Source organism: Aedes aegypti, chromosome 3, assembly GCF_002204515.2.
Source record: "Aedes aegypti strain LVP_AGWG chromosome 3, AaegL5.0 Primary Assembly, whole genome shotgun sequence".
In the NCBI taxonomy this organism is placed as follows: domain Eukaryota; kingdom Metazoa; phylum Arthropoda; class Insecta; order Diptera; family Culicidae; genus Aedes; species Aedes aegypti.
This window is the reverse complement of record NC_035109.1, coordinates 18667724-18689028: the sequence shown is the minus strand read 5'-3', so window position 1 is coordinate 18689028 and position 21305 is coordinate 18667724. Positions and strand designations below refer to the sequence as shown.

The 21305-nt window shown below is 37.6% G+C and overlaps 2 protein-coding genes across 2 annotated transcripts in view; both read right to left on the bottom strand.

Annotated features, from left to right (window-relative positions):
• The window catches only part of LOC5572519 (microtubule-associated protein futsch), a 356390-nt gene that overhangs the window by 32871 nt on the left and 302214 nt on the right, over positions 1–21305 (bottom strand). The window lies entirely within an intron of this gene.
• Positions 19303–20228, bottom strand: LOC5572521. The gene is made up of 2 exons (XM_001660410.2): positions 19836–20228; positions 19303–19768 (listed from the first exon to the last, which is right to left on the bottom strand). Exons 1-2 carry the CDS (start codon positions 19888–19890, stop codon positions 19356–19358), a joined length of 468 nt encoding a protein of 155 aa, XP_001660460.1. The 5' UTR covers positions 19891–20228; the 3' UTR covers positions 19303–19355.

Below are 21305 nucleotides of genomic sequence, written 5' to 3'. Positions count from 1 at the left end.
TCCATTATATACCACGCTCCAATTATGTGCATTCCCGAGGAGGAACAAATAACTCCCCAATAACTTATGCATACCATTTTTTGGTATCATACCAAAATTAGGTATTGTTCAGATGTCAATACCTCATTTTGGTATTATAATGGTATTGAAAAAAATCTTCAAAACAATTAAAAATACTTCATTGAGGTATTTAACAGCTATTGAGGTCTGCTGGAGGTATTGAGCTACAATTGAAAAATTTCATTTTTATATGAAAATCCATCAAGTATTATTGAGGTATTACAATACCTGATCTAGTTATCAGTTTGGTGTTCGTAGAATATGCTTGAGATATTATTTGAGGTATTTTACCTCTTATGCAGGGCTAATTCATACCTCATTCAGGTATGTAGTATTGGAAATTATCTGGTATGGAATACCTCAATTTGGTATTCAGTAGTTATTTTCTTCTGCTCGGGTTATATGTCTCAGAAATTTACACGTTTCGTTCGAACTGTGTAGGGCTCATTGGTATTTAAGCTGTTATCAATCAATCAATAAATCAATTTTTTTCCTTCTTACACTGTTCGACAAAAAATTTTTTTGGATGGATCAGGGACGCGTTTATATGGGTCTTGAAGTGCAAGAAAAGTATAGAAAGAGGCCGTTTTCAAATGATTTGCAGCACCCCTGGATTATTTTTTGATAAAGCATGAAAATTTGGCATTTTTTAATCACAAAAAGTGTAATAAGCAAAATATTAATATCTTTTTAAATTCAATTATACAGCCATTGAATTTGTCAAATCAATATTTTTTAGCACTGGATGACTTCAGGGAAACGTGCACCATTTCAGAAGAATATTGGCATCTATTTTGTATATGATTTTGGAATGTTAACGATCATTAAGCAAGTACGTGAGGATGTGCACCATATAAATACTACTTTTTTTTTCAATTTCACATATCTGGTTCATTATATAATAATTATTATAGTTTCAAGAAGAAGCTTGATTAGGATTTGATTCTTTGCTCCATTAGATAAAGCAATGAGCAATGGAATCCAGTAACATTTGATTTCAACAAGGATACGACGACTACGGAAAATTTATGTGTCTGTTATATTTATATGGGCTGGTTGGTCTAATAAACTCTTAGCAGTAATACAAAATTAGGTTAGACACTGACATGTAAGTGGTCTTACATGAGCTAGTCGGTTTATCAGGAACCGATGGCGAAGTCTATGAAAAATGTGACAATATTGTTACTTGCGATTTCCAAAGATTTTGATACGGACTCATTAAAAATAGATTACCTATCGTGAGGTCCATTTGTTATCAGAATATCCCTAGAAATTACAGACTAACGTAAAATAGCAACCAACAATTCAGTAATCAACAATTTAACCTTTGTTGTGACACCACTCGACAGCCACTCAGGCAGGCATGAGCTCTTTTTGATTCAGTTTGTGTACCATACTTATCATTTGTGAAAACTGGTTAAGTGTTAACATGCCTGCTTCTTACTTGTAAGATGAAAAAAATTCTGGTTAAACCATTTCCAAATCTATTTATTTTTTTTTTGGTTCTACATTTTACATTTTGTCGGCATTTTTAATCAAACTTTCAAATGGAGCGTTGGTTTCTTGTTCAATGGGATGTTTTCTTCAAATGGGTTTAGTTGTAAGCATAGTGGAAACATAAAGAAGTCGACCATTAAAATTAATTTTAAACTCGTTTCCCTTATGAGGCCAAACGTGTCCATTTATGAACCCCCATTCCCATATCCTCTAAGCGAGTAAGAATGTTTTTCGATTAAGTGAAGAAAGAATTTGTCAATACATTTATGATAAACAATTTTGCGAAGCTTCACGTGATGTCTGTTTTTCTTTCTTTAAACAGGAAGACATATAAAAAAAGTGTTTTACTCATTTGATTATATTACATTTTTGTGTGAAATTTATTCTAAATCTCAAACCTGAAAGTTTGATTAAAATTGCCGAAAAATATGTGAAATGGAGAATAAAAATAATCGGAAATAAGAAGCAGGCATGTTACCACTAAATCAGTTTTCACAAATGATCAGCATTGTGCACAAACTGAATCATAAAGTGCTCATGCCTTCCTGAGCGGCTTTCGCAAAAAAATGTGACAATGTTGATTACTAAATTATTTATTGCTATTTTCTGTTATTCTGTAATTTTTGTAGGGATATTCTGATGAAAATTTATCTCACGATAAGTAAACTATTTTTAATGAGAACCTATCGAAATATTTAGAAATCGCAAATAACAATGTTATCACATTTTTTTACAGACATTGTCTCCTGATAAACCAGCTAGCGCATGTAAGACCACTTACATGTCAGTGTCCAACCTATATCAATTTTGTATTTCTGCTGAGAGTTTATTAGACCAACCAGCCCATATAAATATAACAGACACATAAATTTTCCGTAGTCGTCGTATCCTTGTTGAGATCAAATGTTACTGGATTCCATTGCTCATTGCTTTATCTAATGGAGCAAAGAATCAAATCCTAATCAAGCTTCTTCTTGAACCTATAATAATTATTATATAATGAACCAGATGTGTGAAATAGAAAAAAGTAGTATGTATATGGTGCATATCCTCACGTACTTGCTTAATGATCGTTAACATTCCAAATTCATATACAAAATAGATGCCAATATTCTTCTGAAATGGTGCACGTTTCCCTGAAGTCATCCAGTGCTAGAAAATATTGATTTGACAAATTCAATGGTTGTATAATTGAATTTAAAAAGATATTGATATTTTGCTTATTACACTTTTTGTGATAAAAAATGCCAAATTTTCAAGCTTTATCAAAACATAATCCAGGGGTGCTGCAAATCATTTGAAAACGGCCTCTTTCTATACTTTTCTTGCACTTCAAGACCCATACAAACGCGTCCCTGATCCATCAAAAAAAATTTTTTTGTCAAACAGTGTTATAAACATAGGTCGTTCTTTTGAGTTATTCTATAGCCATGTTTATTGGTACTCAATATTTCAACTTTTGAATCATGAAATTTTCCTCTTTTCGAATGTGCTTCGTTCTTTATTTTATTTTCTGTTGCAGGTTGTATTGGCGTTTGATCTTTTGACAATTTCATCATAAAGTTTTTCCTCTTTCAAACCTTGTCTGTTCTTGGCAGTAATTGTTTGGAATGTTCCGGCCACACGAATATTCCCGAATTCCTCTGGCCAATTCTAAAAACTAGATATGTGTACTAGTATACTGACAAAAAATATATTAATTTAAACCGTTGCAGCCAAATTTCGTTCCTATTGTCATAATACATAAGGTTAAACAATCTGAAGCTCGCCTTCCAAGAAGCAGCAGGACTCAGTAATTAATCAGTAAAATGCTGTGTCTCCATCTGACCATTTCTATATCCATTATGTCAAACGGCCATCGTGTCAAACGACTTCATGCTAAACAACCTTATGCCAAATTACTTTGTGCCAAATGGGGTACAATCGTTCAGAAAATAAATGATCGCTGCTTAATAATCTCTGATTGCCAATTCATCTACAAGACTTCCTTCGACGTTAGGGAGATTCTCTCAAGAGTTAATGAGTAATTTCTATAGGATTTGTTTTAGCATACTTCCCAAATTTTTCAGGGATATGTTTAATAATTTTTAATAAAATATCATTGACAATTGCGTGGAGACATAAAATTTTTTGGAAAGATTCTACAAGAACTGCCTCGTTAAATTTCTTTTTCTTAAGATTCTTAAGATAATGTTAGAGACATTCTTGGTTGATATGTTGAAGAAAAACCGAACGACAATTCCAAAGAAAATCCTAGGAAATCAGTATAGTAAGCATCTCTGGGGAAATTATTGCTCGAGTTCTTAAAGATGTCCTAAAGGGAAATCTTGGACAAAGCTCTAACAAAATCGACAGAGGAATCACTGGAAATGATGGAGACTCAGAAGTTGTTTCTGGTGTTATTCTTAAAACACTTTTGATACTTTTCTCAAAGATTTCACCAGGATTGCCAGATGTTTTTCTTCTGATTTTTTCACCGATTTCCCCAATTGTTACTTCAGGAGATCTTCAAAAGAATCCTACAGAAGTTGTTCCAAGAAAACCCACGAGGTTATGGTCCAGAGATTTTGAATGAATGATCTTCGAAAAATTCTTCCTTTAAGGCTGATTTGCTACTGACAAGAAAAAAAATCGCCTATCTCGATGGGTGATAATTTCTTTTCCCAGAAATGATCCAGAAAATCATATATCGAAACAGGACACTTAGCTTTATCTGTGGTGGATAATGCAGAAAATTATCGGGTGTATCTCTATCTGTTTATTCGTGAATGATATTTGAAAAATTTCCATATATTTTTGTTTAGAGATCATCAACTTTAGGGGTCCGCGGAAAGTTTGTAAAATTTTGAAGGGGGTCGCAGCTTCAAAAAGGTTGAGAACCACTGCTCTAAACCAAGAAGCACGCTTATCTGTTAAAAGTCATCAGGACATCACAGATTCTATGAAAAATCAAACTGTCAAGTTCTGGTTTTTGTCAGGTTTTCTTTCGTTTTCTTGATTCCTTACTAACGGAAACACTTTATCACTTTTAGGTTTCTTTTGGGCCTTACTTAGCCGAGTGGTTAGAGTCCGCGGCTACAAAGCAAAGCCATGCTGAAGGTGTCTGGGTTCGATTCCCGGTCGGTCCAGGATCTTTGCGTAACGGAAATTTCATTGACTTTCCTGGGCATAGAGTATCATTGTACCGTAATCCGGGGTAACATTGATCATTTTTTTGAGTTTTTCTCAAATTTTTCATTTCACAATACAAATGTTACAAGTTTTATATTTTTAAAACAAGTACTGGCCCCCACCGCTCCTAACTTTATACTTTATTTTGTTTTTCGAAAGATTTAAACATGTTTAAATAAATGTTTTAAGTGATTTTTTGATTCAGCTAATATGGGGTAACATTGATCACCCAAATAAACAACGTTCGGTAATATTAGCAATGTCGTTACTTACTAAAATCATAGCCCCTGAAGCCGAATATGAAGACCAAACTCTTACAAGTCATTTACTTTTTGAGTTATTTCAAAATTAAAAACACCTTGAACCGCGGAATACGCCTAAAAGTAGGCAATTTCCTAAGGAAATTCTACATTCTTAATTGTAATTAGTTAATGTTGCCTAAATGAATAAACTTATAAAAGATTTGACAACGGAATCGTTTTCGGCGATGTCATATTTAGTAACAACCGCATTTTTCTTGATCACATCGTCTGCAGAACTCATGTGAGACATGATTTTTTGGTAGTGTCAGTGAAAATGCTAGAATTCATTGATTCAAAAAGTTGACATATTTACGCATGGAGTAAACGCAATTTTGGCAAAAACCTTAATTTTCATTAGCTTATGAATATAAGAAAGAGAGGCACTATTCATTATTCGTAAATGTTTCATCAAAAAATCTATATTTGAACTTTTAACGAGATGAGTCATTCCGATCAATGTTACCCCGCTGATCAATGTTACCCCGGATTACGGTACCTGCCACACGGTATACGAATGCGAAAATGGCAACATTGGCAAAGAAAGCTCTCAGTTATTAACTGTGAAAGTGCTCATAAGAGCACTAAGCTAAGAAGCAGACTCTGTCCCAGTGAGGACGTTAATGTCACGAAGAAGAAGAAGAAGAAGAAGAAGTAGGTTTCTTTTGTCAAGGCAAGGTTCATATTTTCAACGCAATCAGTAACCAGCCGAACTATTGCTAGACGTTAAAGCTAGGTATGCTGTTCCGCTCAAGCAAAATAAAAATTTCTGCACAAGAAATGAATTGACATATCTTTTCAACTATTTACTGAGATCAAAGAAAAATGCTTTTCTTGAATATTTCTTGCATGAAATTTGCCATGCATCGAGATATGCGAATAGAGCTGATATTAAATTTATTGATAAAAAGTTGTTGGTTTACCTCTGGATTACGATTTAAGGTAGGTCTAGTTTTCTAGACAGTAGGATTTGAATACATTTCCAGATAACGTACATTAAATTGCATTAGACTTTGAGAAAAGTAAAAATCACTCTCCCCGAAACCAAAAAAGGACAACAAAAAATTAAAAAAAAAAAAACCAACATCAGTGGTCAGCGCACATGCGCTTTCCTCGGAAATGTAGAACTCTTTATTGACGTTGGGAGACATCTATAGATGTTCCGTTTATGTTGCATACATAAAATCCAATTGCAACGCCTTCGTCATCATTCAACTTTCAGGACGGTGCATTTATCGTGCAGTTTGCTCTATTCAGCTTTTATATTGCTTCCGTCTATCCGTGCCAAAATGTAGGGGCTCCTGGTGTAATATGCACTGCCGGGGCAAAACGCACCTTGTCAATTTCTCTGAAATAAACGAGTTTTGAGAGAAAAACGCTATGCGGATTGATGAAACGTTGCAAATTGTTGACACCCTGAGAATTTGATGCATTTTGACAAACTTAACAGGAAGATAGAACAATAAACTCGAAAAACACGATTCTGATGTAACTTTCCCGATCATTTCATTTACTGTTTTGAAGGCGATGGATTGAGGCTTTTACAACCTTTCACCATAAAACAGATGAATAGAGACTGGCTAAGTTGTTGATGACATGATTTGGCGAAAAAACACAACGATTTCTATTTTCCATAACATTTTCTGTTAAGCGCCCGGTTGGGGCAACATGCCCTCCTTTGGTCGGGGCAGAACGATCCATTCCAAAATAAACTACAATCATAAAAGTTGGGTCATTTGAAGTCTTTATTAGCATATTTATGCGCAATTGTATCATCTTGTAGACGAAAATCATTTAAAACAAGTGTTTTTACGATAAATAAAATTGCGTTCAAAACACGATAGTGCATCTTGCCTCATTGTTGTGGTGCATCATGCCCCTTTGTTTAGGTGCGTCGTGCCTCAATGTTGTGGTGCGTTCTGCCCCAAAAAGCGGTGCATCGTGCCCCGCATCAATCTTAATTCACGCAAAAGTAGTTGTTGACGCCGGAGAGAGCTGGCCGTACTCATGGCCAAGGGACATAGTGATCACGACAGTTCACAAAATAAATAAGTGCAGTTCATAACATATATTGATGAAGTTATATACACTATTTACATGAATCACTATACCCATTCCCGATCGGTGGGCAAAGGGTGGGTTCGACGCGAAGAACGCGCGCGGAGCAACAGCAAAGCTGTGCTGGATCGTATTGATCGGCGGTCAACTAATAACTGATGGGAATATATTTAGAGCTGAATATTGCTGTATCGAAACACACTCCTCGGTCCTGTATACTGATGCATATACGGTTGGCTAGATGGTAGTATTGTTGCTCGCATTACTTCTCTACTACAGCGTTGTATTGCTTTGGGTGGACACTATGTCGATCGTATGCAGCCTCTCTTCAACAGTAGAGCTGATATCAGTGCGTCGTGGCATGGCATCGTAAGCACTGTGGGTAAGTTGAATATACACTGGTGGTCAAAACAGATTTTTCCGAATAAGTTCACGTTCGGCGTGAACAGTAGTGTTTGAAAAAGTTCAATTATCCAACAATCTAATGTAATTATGTAATTATGATGGAAATTCCTTCAACACCATGTAGGGTGAACCCAAACCAACTGGATTCGTGTATTAAAACACTACATACATGTCGTTTAGTGTTCATTTCGGGACATTTTCCTTAAGTGGTGCATATTACCCCAGAAACCCCTACCTTCACAGTAAGGAAATTTACACAGCATTAGCATTGCCCGAACATTCGACAGCGGCAAACGCAAACAACGTGTGCTTCCTGTCAAAGGATTTGTGGCTTTTGATGAAAAGTCATTGAATTACGCATCGCCAGTTCACGGTTGCATGTTGGTTACATGATGTTTGCCTGACTGGACAAGTTTTATTTTTAGGAACGTATCATGTGTTGGAGTCCGTTGCGTTGGGGTGTAACACACGATGCACGAGTTGCTCCCAGAATCCATCGCGGTAACTTTTTTTCTGTTAAAAAGCTCTTACATTGTTTTAGTTTTAATAGCAATATCATACGATTGAGTTATAATGTCCTCCAGCCAAAACAGGAGCCATACGATGGTAGCTGTGTGTGACTATGGTGGATGTCGTTCTTGTCGCTAGGAAAGACAAACCTTGGTATCGTTTGATCTTGGAACATAACTAACGACCCTACCGGTGCAGCACCGCGAAAATGATGGCTTTATCTTTCATTTCCAGCGAATACCGTACCGACCGTACTGTAAAGCCCTGATTTTGAGGAACCATGTTGGCTTGGCTGCATACCGGAATATAATTAATCAGTTTTTTTTGAATCGATTGTACCGTAAAATACGTTATGCTGCGTTTTCCGTGGTGCATTTCAATAGCATCCCTAATAATTGCAGCTCAGACTTGAGTTCATTCAATTCGGCTGCACAATGTAATTCGCCTTGCGGTGACATCGGCATCTTATTCTCCGCTCTGAAATTCCTTGTTAAGTTAACATTCAAACCACATTATATCGCAGCTAGCAGCAGCCTCTTGAAGCCACACCATACCACGGAAGGCGGCGAAACGTGTTCAAACGGCTGCTCAGCTCTACTCTTTATGGAATTTTTATGAAGACATTTTTACCGTGATTTACCGAAGAATGAAGCCAATTTTCACAGTTTTTTTTGGGGTTTAGCTTGCTCTTTCGATGCTCGTGCTCATGGATTTTGCGATGAAAAGTTGTGGAACGCTGCTATTCGCCGAGGAAGCCTATTGAATGTCGAAACTGCAGTACTTTAATGAAGCCATGATTACGATTTACGGTTCACGCTTTCGTTCTTCATTATTGTACAAACATATATTCCTGAAATAAAATTTGTGTTTTGAATTGTTTTTCGAGCCGAGAACTTTCAGCCGAGGCCATTCATTTTTATACAATGTTGACTGAAATTTTTTTGAAATGATCATAATAATTAGGGCCTTCCTTAGCCGATTGGTTAGAGTCGACGGCTGCAAAGCAAAGCCATGCTGAAGGTGTCTGGGTTCGATTCCCGGTCGGATCTTTTCGTAATGGTAATTTCCTAGACTTCCCTGGGCATAGAGTATAATCGTACCTGCCACACGATATACGAATGCGAAAATGGCAAATTTGGCAAAGAAAAGCTCTCAGTTAATAACTGTGAAAATGCTCATAAGAACACTAAGCTGAGAAGCAGCCTCTGTCCTAGTGAGGACGTTAATGCTAAGAAGAAGAAGAAGATCATAATAATTGAAATGAAAATATTTGACAGAGGAGGTTCTTCCTTTAAAATACGTAATCATCGAAGAGGCTTTGAAAATTTGTAGATCAAGTATGGAGATCTTCAAATATTTGCATTTCATAGATGATTCACTGTTATTTAAAAAATCAGCTGTTCTTTAAACTTATCTGAGCAAGTTGTCATTGCTGAACTGGCTAAATATAGCTACAACTATGTAACTTTTTTCAACTCGAATTTTGAACAAATGTCCCGCGCTTAAACGTTTCCCGCGAAATGTCCCTAAAATCATGAAAATGTCCCTCATTTCTAGAGATTGCTAACCTAACTAACATTTAGCGCAAATGTAAACATTCTCGAAGCTTTCTTTCTACAACTTTACGTTGAGTAAATATGCTGTACATACGAACGAAAGCTTTCATGCTATCCTTTCACCAACAAATCTGGCGAATCTACTTAGCTATTTTTTAGCTGTTTTGGCAGCTTTTATGCATACCGATCATTGCTTTATCTCGACTGTTATAGGACAAGCAGCTGTGTAACATCTTCGGAAAGCGCTTTTTCAACCATTCCGCAACTGTTGAATAATTGTTATGCAACTTCTCTCTATAATCGATTAAATATTCAAATTATTTTTTCAAGCCGCTTCACAGCTTTCGTAATTCAATTCATTAGTATCTGAATGTAATATGTTTCCATCATTACACAATTGAAGTACCTGCCACCGCATTGGATCGAACTCACGATCTCAGTATCCAGAGATCTTGACGCTGTCCTTGCTGCCACCACAGTATATATCGAAAGCGAAGAAAGCACATATTTTTTTTCTACATCGAGACAGGCTTATAAAATATTTTAAATGATGATGGTTATAACATCTTTTAGACCATGCTTACGCCACTTCAACAGGAAACAGGATGTAAAAGTGCGTGAAACGTCAAACGCAATATTTAAATCCATCAGACTGTGTATGTGTACTGTGTAACTGTGTAGACTTGTGGCGCATCGAGTTGTTATTTTACAGCTTTCTGCTGTATACCGTTTTGTCTCAAATTCCGAGCAGACTCATATTTCGAACACTCGGTTTTTGTATGGCGGTGAGGTTGAAATATATCATCAAATTATCAAAAAAGGCAGTCAATTACAAATCAATTTAATCATTTTCCAATCTATCTTATAGATCAGGAGTAGTGATGATTCTCTAGTTCGAGACTAGTAAAACTAGCTCAAATTAATTTATTTGCTAAATTATTGAGGATTCTGCCCTCCAATAGACTCACACCTAAATAATTTTGTCACACCAAAATATTCACCCACCATGTTTGCCATATATTGGATGGCGTCGTAGCCAACAAAACAAACAAGTAACGCACATGTAAAGCCCTCAGTACACTGTTTGTCAAGTGTGCAATTTTTTCCGCACGCATAAACCAACATGCAAATATCAAATATCTGAAGTGTCAAGTGGATATTGAAGTGTTAGTTTATGCGTGTGGAAAAATTTGCACACTTGGCAAAGAGTGTACTGAGGGCTTAACGCATTATGTTTGATTGTACATTGAATGCAAGGTGCGTGCTTGTATGAAAGTGCCATGTAAACTGACGTATGAGTTTTTATTTTTCCACGTTGAAAATGTGCACAAGAATCTATTCCTAAACTAAACGAACAATATTCATTTGAATATGATTTATTCGTGCTGTTCGGAATTTGAATCAAGGTGTTCGGAAAATGAAACAGAATGAACACATTGTTCGGCATTTGAATCAAAATGTTTTTCCATACTTTTACGTAAAAACAATACTAAACAAGTTTAAACAAATATTTTTATTAGTACACCCATGAGCTAACAGTAAGACATTGCGAAAAAACTAAAATTATCATAAATTTCAGCTTAAGGACTGTTCATATTATAAAGTGGACACTTTGTTTATGCTATATCTTTTTTATTTTTTGCTAAAATCTAAATCGGTTTTCTGTGCATTGTTCAACTATCATACTATCAACTATCATGGTATGAAAATATAAAATCTTAAAGAAAGCTTTTGATTGAAGAACTAAATAGTTTTTCAAAAAAACTCTGAAGAAAAACTGTTTGTCAAAGTTAAGCATTATTTTTCGCATAACGAACATCCTCATTTATAATGAAAAAATGTATGTTGGTATCCTTTACTATTCTAATAAAGGTAGAGCTTTAAAAATATCAATAATATTCCACCATTCTCTGACACTAGGTCACTCTAGTGATTTTTGCTAACACATCATCCTTTCACCCCCAGCAAAAACGTAAAGTAAAATGCGTGTTGAAAACTGGTTTAGATTACTAAAGAAACTATATTTGTATAAAAGAGAGCTAAATCTTGAGTTTTAATTGCATTCTTAGGTATACATTTTTCCCTTTATGGTCGATTTATCGAAAAATCTCATACTTTTAAAATCTTGTACGCATGTTTATCGATATGCAACAAATTTTAAGCGTTTTTCTTCGAATATTTAGATAGGTAGAATCAGAGTAACATATTATAAAAGTTATACACGGTAAATCAATTCGATTTCTTTACAGCAGTGTTTCCAACTTTGATGATTGGCATTGTGCTTTGGGAGGTCTTCTAGAAATAAAGCATTTGTTTTCATATTGGGCTTTTAATGTGACGTGGCTACTAATCAAGCAACTCTATGAAGTAGTAGGTTATTTGTCATATTAATACTATATTAGTACTTCCGTCAGGACGTACTAATTAATGATATCAGGAAAATTGTTGCTCCAAAAATAACTTGATGTTTTTCAGCAGACTTCTGGTTAATTATGCTTTTGAGGAACAAGCCTTTTTTAAAAATAAAAAATCTAGATTGTCGAATTTTACTGCCACATTCCAATAATCATTGTTTTTGATAACCTTCAAATATCGAATGTTCTAAACGTTGTGCCTTATTAGAGTGAAAATTAATTATTTTGGTGGATTTTTTATTATCACAATATTGTACAACATTAGTTCAACGATGTGCAGAAAACCAATTACGTTTTCATTGATAAATTAAAAATATATTGCATGTACAAGGTGTCCACTTTATAAAATGAACACTCCTTATTATGCCCACCAGGTGCATTTGAAGTCACTGTTGGCCTTAAGTGTTCGGAATATGAGTCAAAACGATATTCGCTGCATAAAAAACGAAAACAAACAAATATTGCATAGAAGCAGCCGGATTAACGGAGACTTTTATTCCAACAACATTTAGATTACTATACTTTTCACGGTGCTGAGTTACATTACAGCTAGAGCTTAGTGAAAGGAGGAAAAGCGATCCCAAGTAATCAGTAAGCACGATAATGCGGCACGGTAACAGCATTATATGCGCATATAGGGCAGGCTTGATAGAAACTCCTCTGCGATGCAAAGAGGAGGCGATTTTGCCGTTTTTCTGAGGAGAAAAAAATAAACTCAAAATTTTCAACACAGATCCTCAAGCGATTCGAGTGAGAGTGCAGAAAAATGCGAGGATTTTTTCAGACACTCTCTCTTTCTCGTTGCGATGCTCACCATCACTCACACTTCAAACGAACTCTCGAGTCTGCCGCCCGAACAGACAGTCCTCGGGGAGTTGTAAGAGCACCCTTTTTTGATGGAATTTAACTCGTTTTTTTTTGTGCTGCATCTTCCTCGCTTATTTTTCGTTGCCTCGCTGCTTAGCATTTTTTGGCTCCCTCGCAAAGAGGCACTGGCAGCACGCTGCTCTAGAGTATGTCAACGAACTCTGATGATGTTGAGGAGAATTATCAAGCCTGATATAGGGTAATCATTTGATGCATGTCAGTTTTATATACGCATATAATGCTATTATAATGCCAGAAAAGGCGAAATAGCGTGCCATTATAGTGCCAAGATATAACCGTGCTTCTCTGCACCACTAATGCTGATATAAGACCACGTAAGAAACGTCAGTTGTTTTCGCCAGGTTTTTAGGGCGAATATTTTGTGCTTTCGCGTACGCAGCCAGAGAGCTTTCGCGTATGCGGCCAAGCAACTGGTACACGAGGTAAATAAATGAATGAATGAAAACGGAAACCTCTAATAGTATGCAAAAAATGTAATAAAATGATACCGATAGTACTTCTCCGTATCAGACATATTCGTTTTGGTAGTTTTCATCCATTTGAGGACTTGCAATTGACACATTTTGATCCTCGTTTTATGATGATAAAATTCCTCATTTTGCGTCTCGAACCTGCGACACCCGTATTAATGAGTTGTTGTCCTGCTCCTTTGCTCCTACGGCCACATAAAATGAATAGTATTGGAAAGAAAAGTGACCAATTTAAACCATCACTTTTCCCCGTCATAAAACCTGCAATTGTAGTAGTGAGAAGATTTATGTTTGACTCCCTCTTACCACTATATGCAAACACAAAGCACGTGGTATATCTGTCAAAACACTGGATGGCATTTAAACATGCCCTGTATTCGAATATAAAGCCAATATAGTGCTTATTTAATGCCTGTATGCATCAGGCTTAGAAGCATTAATGATGCTGTAATAGGTTTTCTTTGCAGCGGAAGTGCTGTTATAAGGTGTGTAAGCATTTGGGGTGCTATTATAATGCATGTACGCATCTATGATGCTGATTAAGGGCTTATTATTAGTGCTTATGGTTACTTGGGTTCTAAGCGTTCTAAACAAAAAAAATCATGCTCACTATACTCAATTCACTGAATTTATGCCACCATCAAAGTAACCGCACCACCACCAGTATGATTGTACCAATGGAGATGGCACAAAAGTAGATGGGCAAAACAAACAACGATGCCCGTATGTCGTTGGTGTTTTTGAATATCAGAAGCAGAAGAGTGTCAGTTTTAGAAAATTGATTATCAATGAGGTTCAAATTAATTAAAAAATAAGCTGCTATACGAGTAATGAAGGATCCGATGCACGGAATGGATTATATTGACGCGTCTTTAGTGTGCCTCGTGCAAAAATTACAACTTCCCGAAGCGGAATGTAAAAAAGTCAAGCTGATTAGAATGAATATCATTTTTTGTTTCCGATTATCAAAAAGCGATTGAGTAGCAGCAGATTAAAAGGAAACTGACAATCTTGCGCAAGCGCTTTGCCAATCTTTGTTGTGTTGTCAAGGTGAGGGTAAAAACAAATAAAAATCAACGAAGTTCTACCCAGCAAGTATCAATATAGGCGATGGTAGATTGAGTATTTTCGTCCCTGGTTCTAATGATATTTTCAGGTAATGTTTTCGCTAAACAGATAACAGAATTCATAGAAATCTGGCTTGTTTACTGACTCCCATACAATGTGTATAGAACGAATATAGGATTTATATGAGATTTTAACCAGTGGTGGAAAGAATCATGTCGTTTACGCAAAATGAACCAATATTAAGCAGGATCCACGCTCACACGCTCACGAACCAACAGCGACCAAATTGGTCACAGATTCTTGCATCGGAGAACCAGAACTAATCAGATGTAAAAAAGAGCGTAATTGCTGGATGAGCAGAGTCTGCTCACAGACGTTCTTTTTTCCGTTCACAACTATTTTTGTGAATAATTGGAAGAATTTTGATTATAATAGATAGATTACAAACTAATGTACGACAGTATTGAGGAAATTGACCGATATGTGGTGTTATTATAGAAATATCACAGGGAATCGGACGCGTGATTGCATGTCAAAATAAAATGATGCGATGCTTTTTACTGTATATGTATTCGGGCGATCGTGAGCAAAGAAAGCAAGAACGCAATCGCACAAAATGAACCACCGATGCAGTAGCATTATTCTGGTGTGCATGAACAGACTCTGTTCACCGTTTTACAACACTGATTTTAACTAGTGATTTCTTTCGAGATACCACATTTAGCAATTGATGAATTGCTCCAGAGATTCCTTGTATTATTTCTGAGAAATTTCTCTAATAGTTCTTTGAGATTTTCTCTAGTAAATCTTAAAAGTTATTTTTCAGGAATTCTCCATACAAATGCCAAGGATTTTTTTTTTCTAAAAAGTGAATTTGTGAGGTATTTTTAAATAAAATCGTAGAGTAACCTCTGATAAAACTTCAAAGTCACCCTCAATGAACAAGGATCTCCGAAATACCTCCTGGACTCTTGAGAAAGCTTTAGAAGATTTCCTAGATACTTTGCTAAGATAATCGAAAAAAAATCAATCGAATCTCGGTATAGTATTCCGCAGAATTTTCTAAAGAAACTTTTCGAAAAACATTGGACTAAATCTCTATAGTAATTTATGTAGGAATAATCGGAGGAATTATTGGAAAAATTGCTGTAACGTAAACTGACGTGAAAACTTTAATACACTTTTCAAAACTGCTTATGAATTTTTTGACAAACTTATTTTAGGAATGTTTGGAAAAACAGCAGGAGTGCTTGGATGAAATGCTGGAAAAATTCCTAGAAGAAAATATATTTGTTCTAAAAACTTCTCAAGGAATTTTGGATTTTTGTGAGGAAATGTGAATTCCACATTCCTGAGGGAATTCACATAAACAGGTAGAGGAATGCTTGAAAGGTTTCTTGAAAATATAAATAAACTCTCTGGAATAAACCTTTCCGGATTTCCTCGGAAGAAATCCTGTGGAAATGTTTTGAACATCTTTGAGAGTGATAACTGGAGAATGGTTGAATGATTAATGAAAAGAATTCTAGAAGAAAATCTAACAATACTTAAAACGTGTCACGCTTTACTAGGCATGAGAATACTATAAAAAACGTTATCGTGTATTCCACCCTCCATAATGTGGTTATCGTGGACGAAAAACTACAATTGCCAAAGCATTCTCAGTGCTAGGATTTATACGTCGACTAGCTGCGGAGTGTATCGATGTATACGCATTGAAATTTCTATATTGTCCGTTGGTACGTAGCATCATAGAGTACGCCTAGTCGAAGACGGTGAAATAAATAAATAAATAAGAATAAGTACGACGTTGAGAGTGTGAAGCGGACATGAGGAACAGGCTGCACCGAAAGAAACCAGCCAACCTGCGATCCAAGACGACGCGACGGAAGGTAATCGCGTTCCTACTCCGGTTTTGGAACCTATTGAAGATTTTGTAGTCAACCGTTCGACGCAGCAGTTCATAGTGGATCAACTGACACACCTCAACAAGGGGTTAGCATCTGCGGTGACTACGAAACCAAACGTGGAGAAAATCATCGTAGACATGGAAACAGCGATTACCCAATACGTACCAGTGAAGGACCAGAACACAACAATGAACATCGTAGCAAAGGCCATTACAACAGGACAAAGCAACAGGGCAGACCAGGACGAGACGAGGATCGTGGAAGAACTCAAGGAGAAGTATGATTGGGTATTATTCATCAAGTCGGATAAAGGCAACGCAGTGGTCATTATGGAAAAGACGGCTTACGACGAACAAATGGCGAAAAAGATAAACGAAGGCTCCTATCGACGTTTGAGAGTGGATCCACTACCCGGACTCATCAAGCTTACGGACAAAACCCTGAAGGACTGCAAGGCGATCATTGGCAAGGCTCGTTTGGAAGAGGCATACCACATTCTTCCACGAATCAAAGGACTTCCGAAAATTCACAAACCCAGGAAGGAAATGCGAGAAATCATTTCGGCAGACGGATCCCCCACTCATGAACTGGCGAAATGGTTAGTCAAGGAACTTCAGAGTATGCCGAAACCATTCCCCACTAGGTCGGTCAAAAACACCCAGGAGTTCTCCCAGAAACAGAGCCAGGACACATTGAGGATGATGTCGTAGCGGCTCTTTTCCCCAGCGTTCCAGTAAAGGATTCTCTAAATCTTCACGAGGACTGGTTATTACCCCAAAGGACGGATGCAGCATGGAATGGAAAAGTCAGGACATATATGAGGTTGGCAAGATTGTGCATGGACGAGAACTATTTTCAATTTCGAGGAAACTTCAACAAGCCAATGAAAGGAACCCCCGTGGGAAACCGTCTCTTTCCTTTTGTGTGCGAGCATTGACGAATCATGAAGAAAATTAAAAAAAGGGAATATTTCCGGATACGTCGACGACATTTTCAGCGTTATCAAGCGGAAAGGATCTCCCTAGGATTTTTTACACAATCAACAACGTACACAGGGATATCCCTATTGTTTCACCACATAGTTCATAGGATGCAGACTATATCCCTCAGCAAAGACCGAAAGACTAAGGAACTGGAATATATTTTCGAGACGGTAAGGATCAACGGAAACAAGGAAAGGACGTTAAGAGCCATTATACAAGAAGAAAAGACAGCATAGGGTTTTGTTCTTCTTCGTCGTAAGCGCTACTATTCGTCGTATCAAACTTTAAATGTTCCACTACGGCGGATATTCAAACTTACCTGCAACATAGATTCATTATCCAAGTGTAATTTTGTGAAAGCTGTTATGGTTTGTACACTTGTACACCAAAAATGCAATAAAACTACTGTATTTTGGTAAATAACTTCAGTTCAATCATCCACTTTGCACTTTTTCACCGAAATCGCATGGACGAACACGATTTGAAAGAAATGCTTAGCGATCGACTGAGCCACACCACTTTACAACACAAGTTTCTTCCCGCCCCGTGGGTGACTTACTTTGCCGGGCACTTATTTTCACTATGGAAAACCTTCGTACTTCTTCAATGAAGGATTTCATTCCAATCACACTCCGTAAAACTTCCCTAAATCACCAAATTTTACGAAATTTCTTCAACCGCCGCGTATAATTGAGAATGTAAACAAAGTTCAATCCGTCGTACTGAGAAAAAAAAGCTTGTGTGCATCAATGTGTGCGCGACGCTCGACGTAAAAATACGATTCCTTTGATTGTGTTGTTTTCGCTGTACTGTGAGCAAATGCCATAATTGTACGGTCAAAAGGAATTGTGTTCATATGTTCGGGCTGAATTTTGATGACGAACAATTAATTTTAAAGTAAATTAGTATATTCCATCATGCTGAAGGAATGGAGGGAGATGCCCGTAGATCTATATATTCTAGTAAAACATTTTATTATAGCGTTGATATTTGTGTTTTAACCACTCAATACACACAGTGAGCCGTAAGTTGTGAGACGAATCTGGAAACTGATTACGACGGAGTTGAAAACGATACGACGGATTGAGAAAACGGTAAGATGCATTTTCTTTGCATTATTTCCAAAAAGAGATCAAGATTTATCAAAATGTTATTGTACAATGCTAAAGCCGTTTTGAGAAAGAATTGTTTGGCATCGGTTTGTATCAGCATCATTAACTGCAATACTGGGAAAATTGCAGTTCTCACTGATCAATGCTTAATACGATGGATACTAGCACATCACCCTATACGGAGCGCTTTGACAACCCAAACCTCTATCACCGAACCCATGACGAGAGTCTCCAGCCCATACGACAGACACGTCAGCAACAGCAATCAGCTCAGCTCCAAGCTAAAAAATTTCGGAATCGATTTTGTGTTTTCTAGCCGAGACAACCAACTTAAGACTTCGTTGGGCTCTACCAAGGATCCGGTTGACACACTGAACAAGGCTGGCGTTTACAAAATCAGATGTCCTCACTGCAGATCTACGTTGGTTGAACGATGCAGTCTCTCGCCGTTGGATTCAAGGAACACTTGTCGCAAATAGGAAAGGCTCAGAAGACGATATACAAAGGGATGACTCACGATTTCAAATTTAACGTAGCAGAACATGTATTAAAAGAGGGTCATACAATAACGATGGCGAATATCAAAATTTTACGAACGGTTTCTTCATCTTCGAAATCGGATGTGGCTGAAAGTCTGGAAATTTACTAACGGGTACCTACGACGCTACTCAACAGAGACCAAGGCAACGGCAACACGTGGCTTTTCAACCAAGGCGAGTCCAATTCTCTTATTCCTTAGAGAATTGGACTCGCCTTGTTTTCAATTTTAGGTATCGTTCCCGCTCTCAAATTTGAAGTTTTTACAAAAGAGGGAAAGGAACTATGACTAGACCAAGTTTAAATGTATAATGTGTGCATACGATGGATTTCTTCAAGTCGATAAGATGCACAGTCAGGAGAGTTATGATCAGCACTATAGTGCAAGTCATTTGCCGCATTTATTCACCAAGCATCTTACAGCATTCCCATGACTACAATCAAAATCCCAACCAAATGAACCCAGAATTCGCCATTCACGCTGCCAACGGCACCGTTACACGAGTTCGGATCTTCGCTGCGACAAGTTTGACAGCTGATAACTTCGGTTCCATCGACCCACCCGGAACAGAAATCCACTGCCGCAAAGGTACAGCCCCGGGCAAATCCGTGTAGCAGTTTTCCCGCTCCGAACAACACCTCCAGCGAAAAGCACTGGTAACTTCCGGCCACATCGGTTGTCTTATCCAACGGTAGGGTGGGATTTAGATTCGCTATGAAACCATGGCCACGAAGTACCACATCATCCGAGCATTCCCAGTAATCGCTGCCTTTGTCACAGACTTCCCAGCTCACGAGCGTTGTGCACAGGCTGCAGTTCAAACCTTGTCCTTAGATTGAGGAAGACAGTTTAGTATGAATCAGAAGAAAGGATAGTTGAAACTTGGACTTAGTTACCGGAGTTGAACAGAGATGATAGAACGACTCCAAAGGAAATGACTTTTAAGAACATTTCACCGTTTTGTAGTAGTTCAGCGGTACATCCAATGGACTATGAATCAATGAATCAAACCACGCAGTACTATCGATAAATGCGTGTAAACAAATATTTGAATTGATTATAGTGCACCTGATAATGTCAAAGTGCTCGATAATGGTATTGCTCTAGGGTAAAGAGGGGTACAAATCATGGTGACTCGAATGCAGTCTGAAGTCTCAGAAATTACTACACTTTAATCTCAATTTACGAACTATATCGGGGGGTTCGTAAATTGAATTGAGGTTTTGCCATTTGGAGTCTGCTTGTAAGTAATTCCTTTTGATTATTTTAAGAAATTGTTTCTTTTTAGTATGCTAAGCATGTCTTCTTCTTCTTCCTCTTGGCTTTATGTCCTCACTGGGACAGAGCCTGCAACTCATCTAAGTGTTCTTATGAGCACTTCCACAGTTATTAGCTGAGAGCTTTCTTTGCCAAAGTTGCAATTGCACGTACTTCGTATATCATGTGACATGCCCACGGAAGTCAAGGAAATTTCCATTTCGAAAAGACCGGGAATGGAACCCAGACACCTTCAGCATGGCTTTGCTTTGTAGCCGCGGACTCTAACCACTCGGCTAAGGAAGGCCTCTTCCTTGCTAAACATGTCTTTCATGTTAAGCATATCTTTGATATAGGTATATGGTACTTAAACAGGCTGAACTGTGTACAAGTCTCCCAAAAATCCCGAGGAATTTAGGCCTATGATTCTACATGCGTGAATTTTAGGGAGTTCTTGGCATCACTGTCAAAGGTGGGTTGGAATCCCGCTGGTCGAGGATCTTTTCGTAAAGGAAATTTTCTCGATTCCCAAGGCATAGAGTATCTTCGTACCTGCCACACGATATACACATGCAAAAATGGTCAATCGGCAAAGAAAGCTTTCAGTTAATAACTGTGGAAGTGCTCATAAGTAACGCCAGAAAGAAGAAGTCAAAGGTCGGACGCGCATAAAAATCGGCTATTATTTTTTGGTGATTTTTATTTGTTTGCTTCGCTGAACATTGTCAGTCGAACATTTGAAAAGGTGGCAGACCCGTACACCAGGCTGAAACGCGAGGCAGCGAAATTTGGACTGGTGGTGAATGCGTCCAAGACAAAGTACATGCTAGCTGGTGGGGCCGAGTGTGACAGGGCGAAGAGTTCGTCTACCTTGGATCCTTGCTGACGTTAGCCGTAAAATACGGAGGCACATCATCAGTGGAAGTCGGGCCTACTATGGGCTCCACAAGAATTAGCGGTCAAAAAAGATTCACACCCGCAACAAATGTACCACTTACATAACGGTCATAATGCCGGTAGTACTCTTCGGGGAGGACTTGTAAGCACTTGGAATCTTCGAACGTCGGGTGCTGCGCGAAGGTTTTTGAGATTATAAGAATGGAATGGAA

What these genes read in the sequence shown, in the direction of transcription:
- LOC5572521 (XM_001660410.2), bottom strand. Translation starts at nt 19,890, where the DNA reads ATGTTCTTAAAAGTCATTTCCTTTGGAGTCGTTCTATCATCTCTGTTC. An exon ending in ATCATCTCTGTTCAACTCCG is followed by an intron (nt 19,769 to 19,835) that starts GTAACTAAGTCC and finishes CCTCAATCTAAG; the next exon opens with GACAAGGTTTGAACTGCAGC.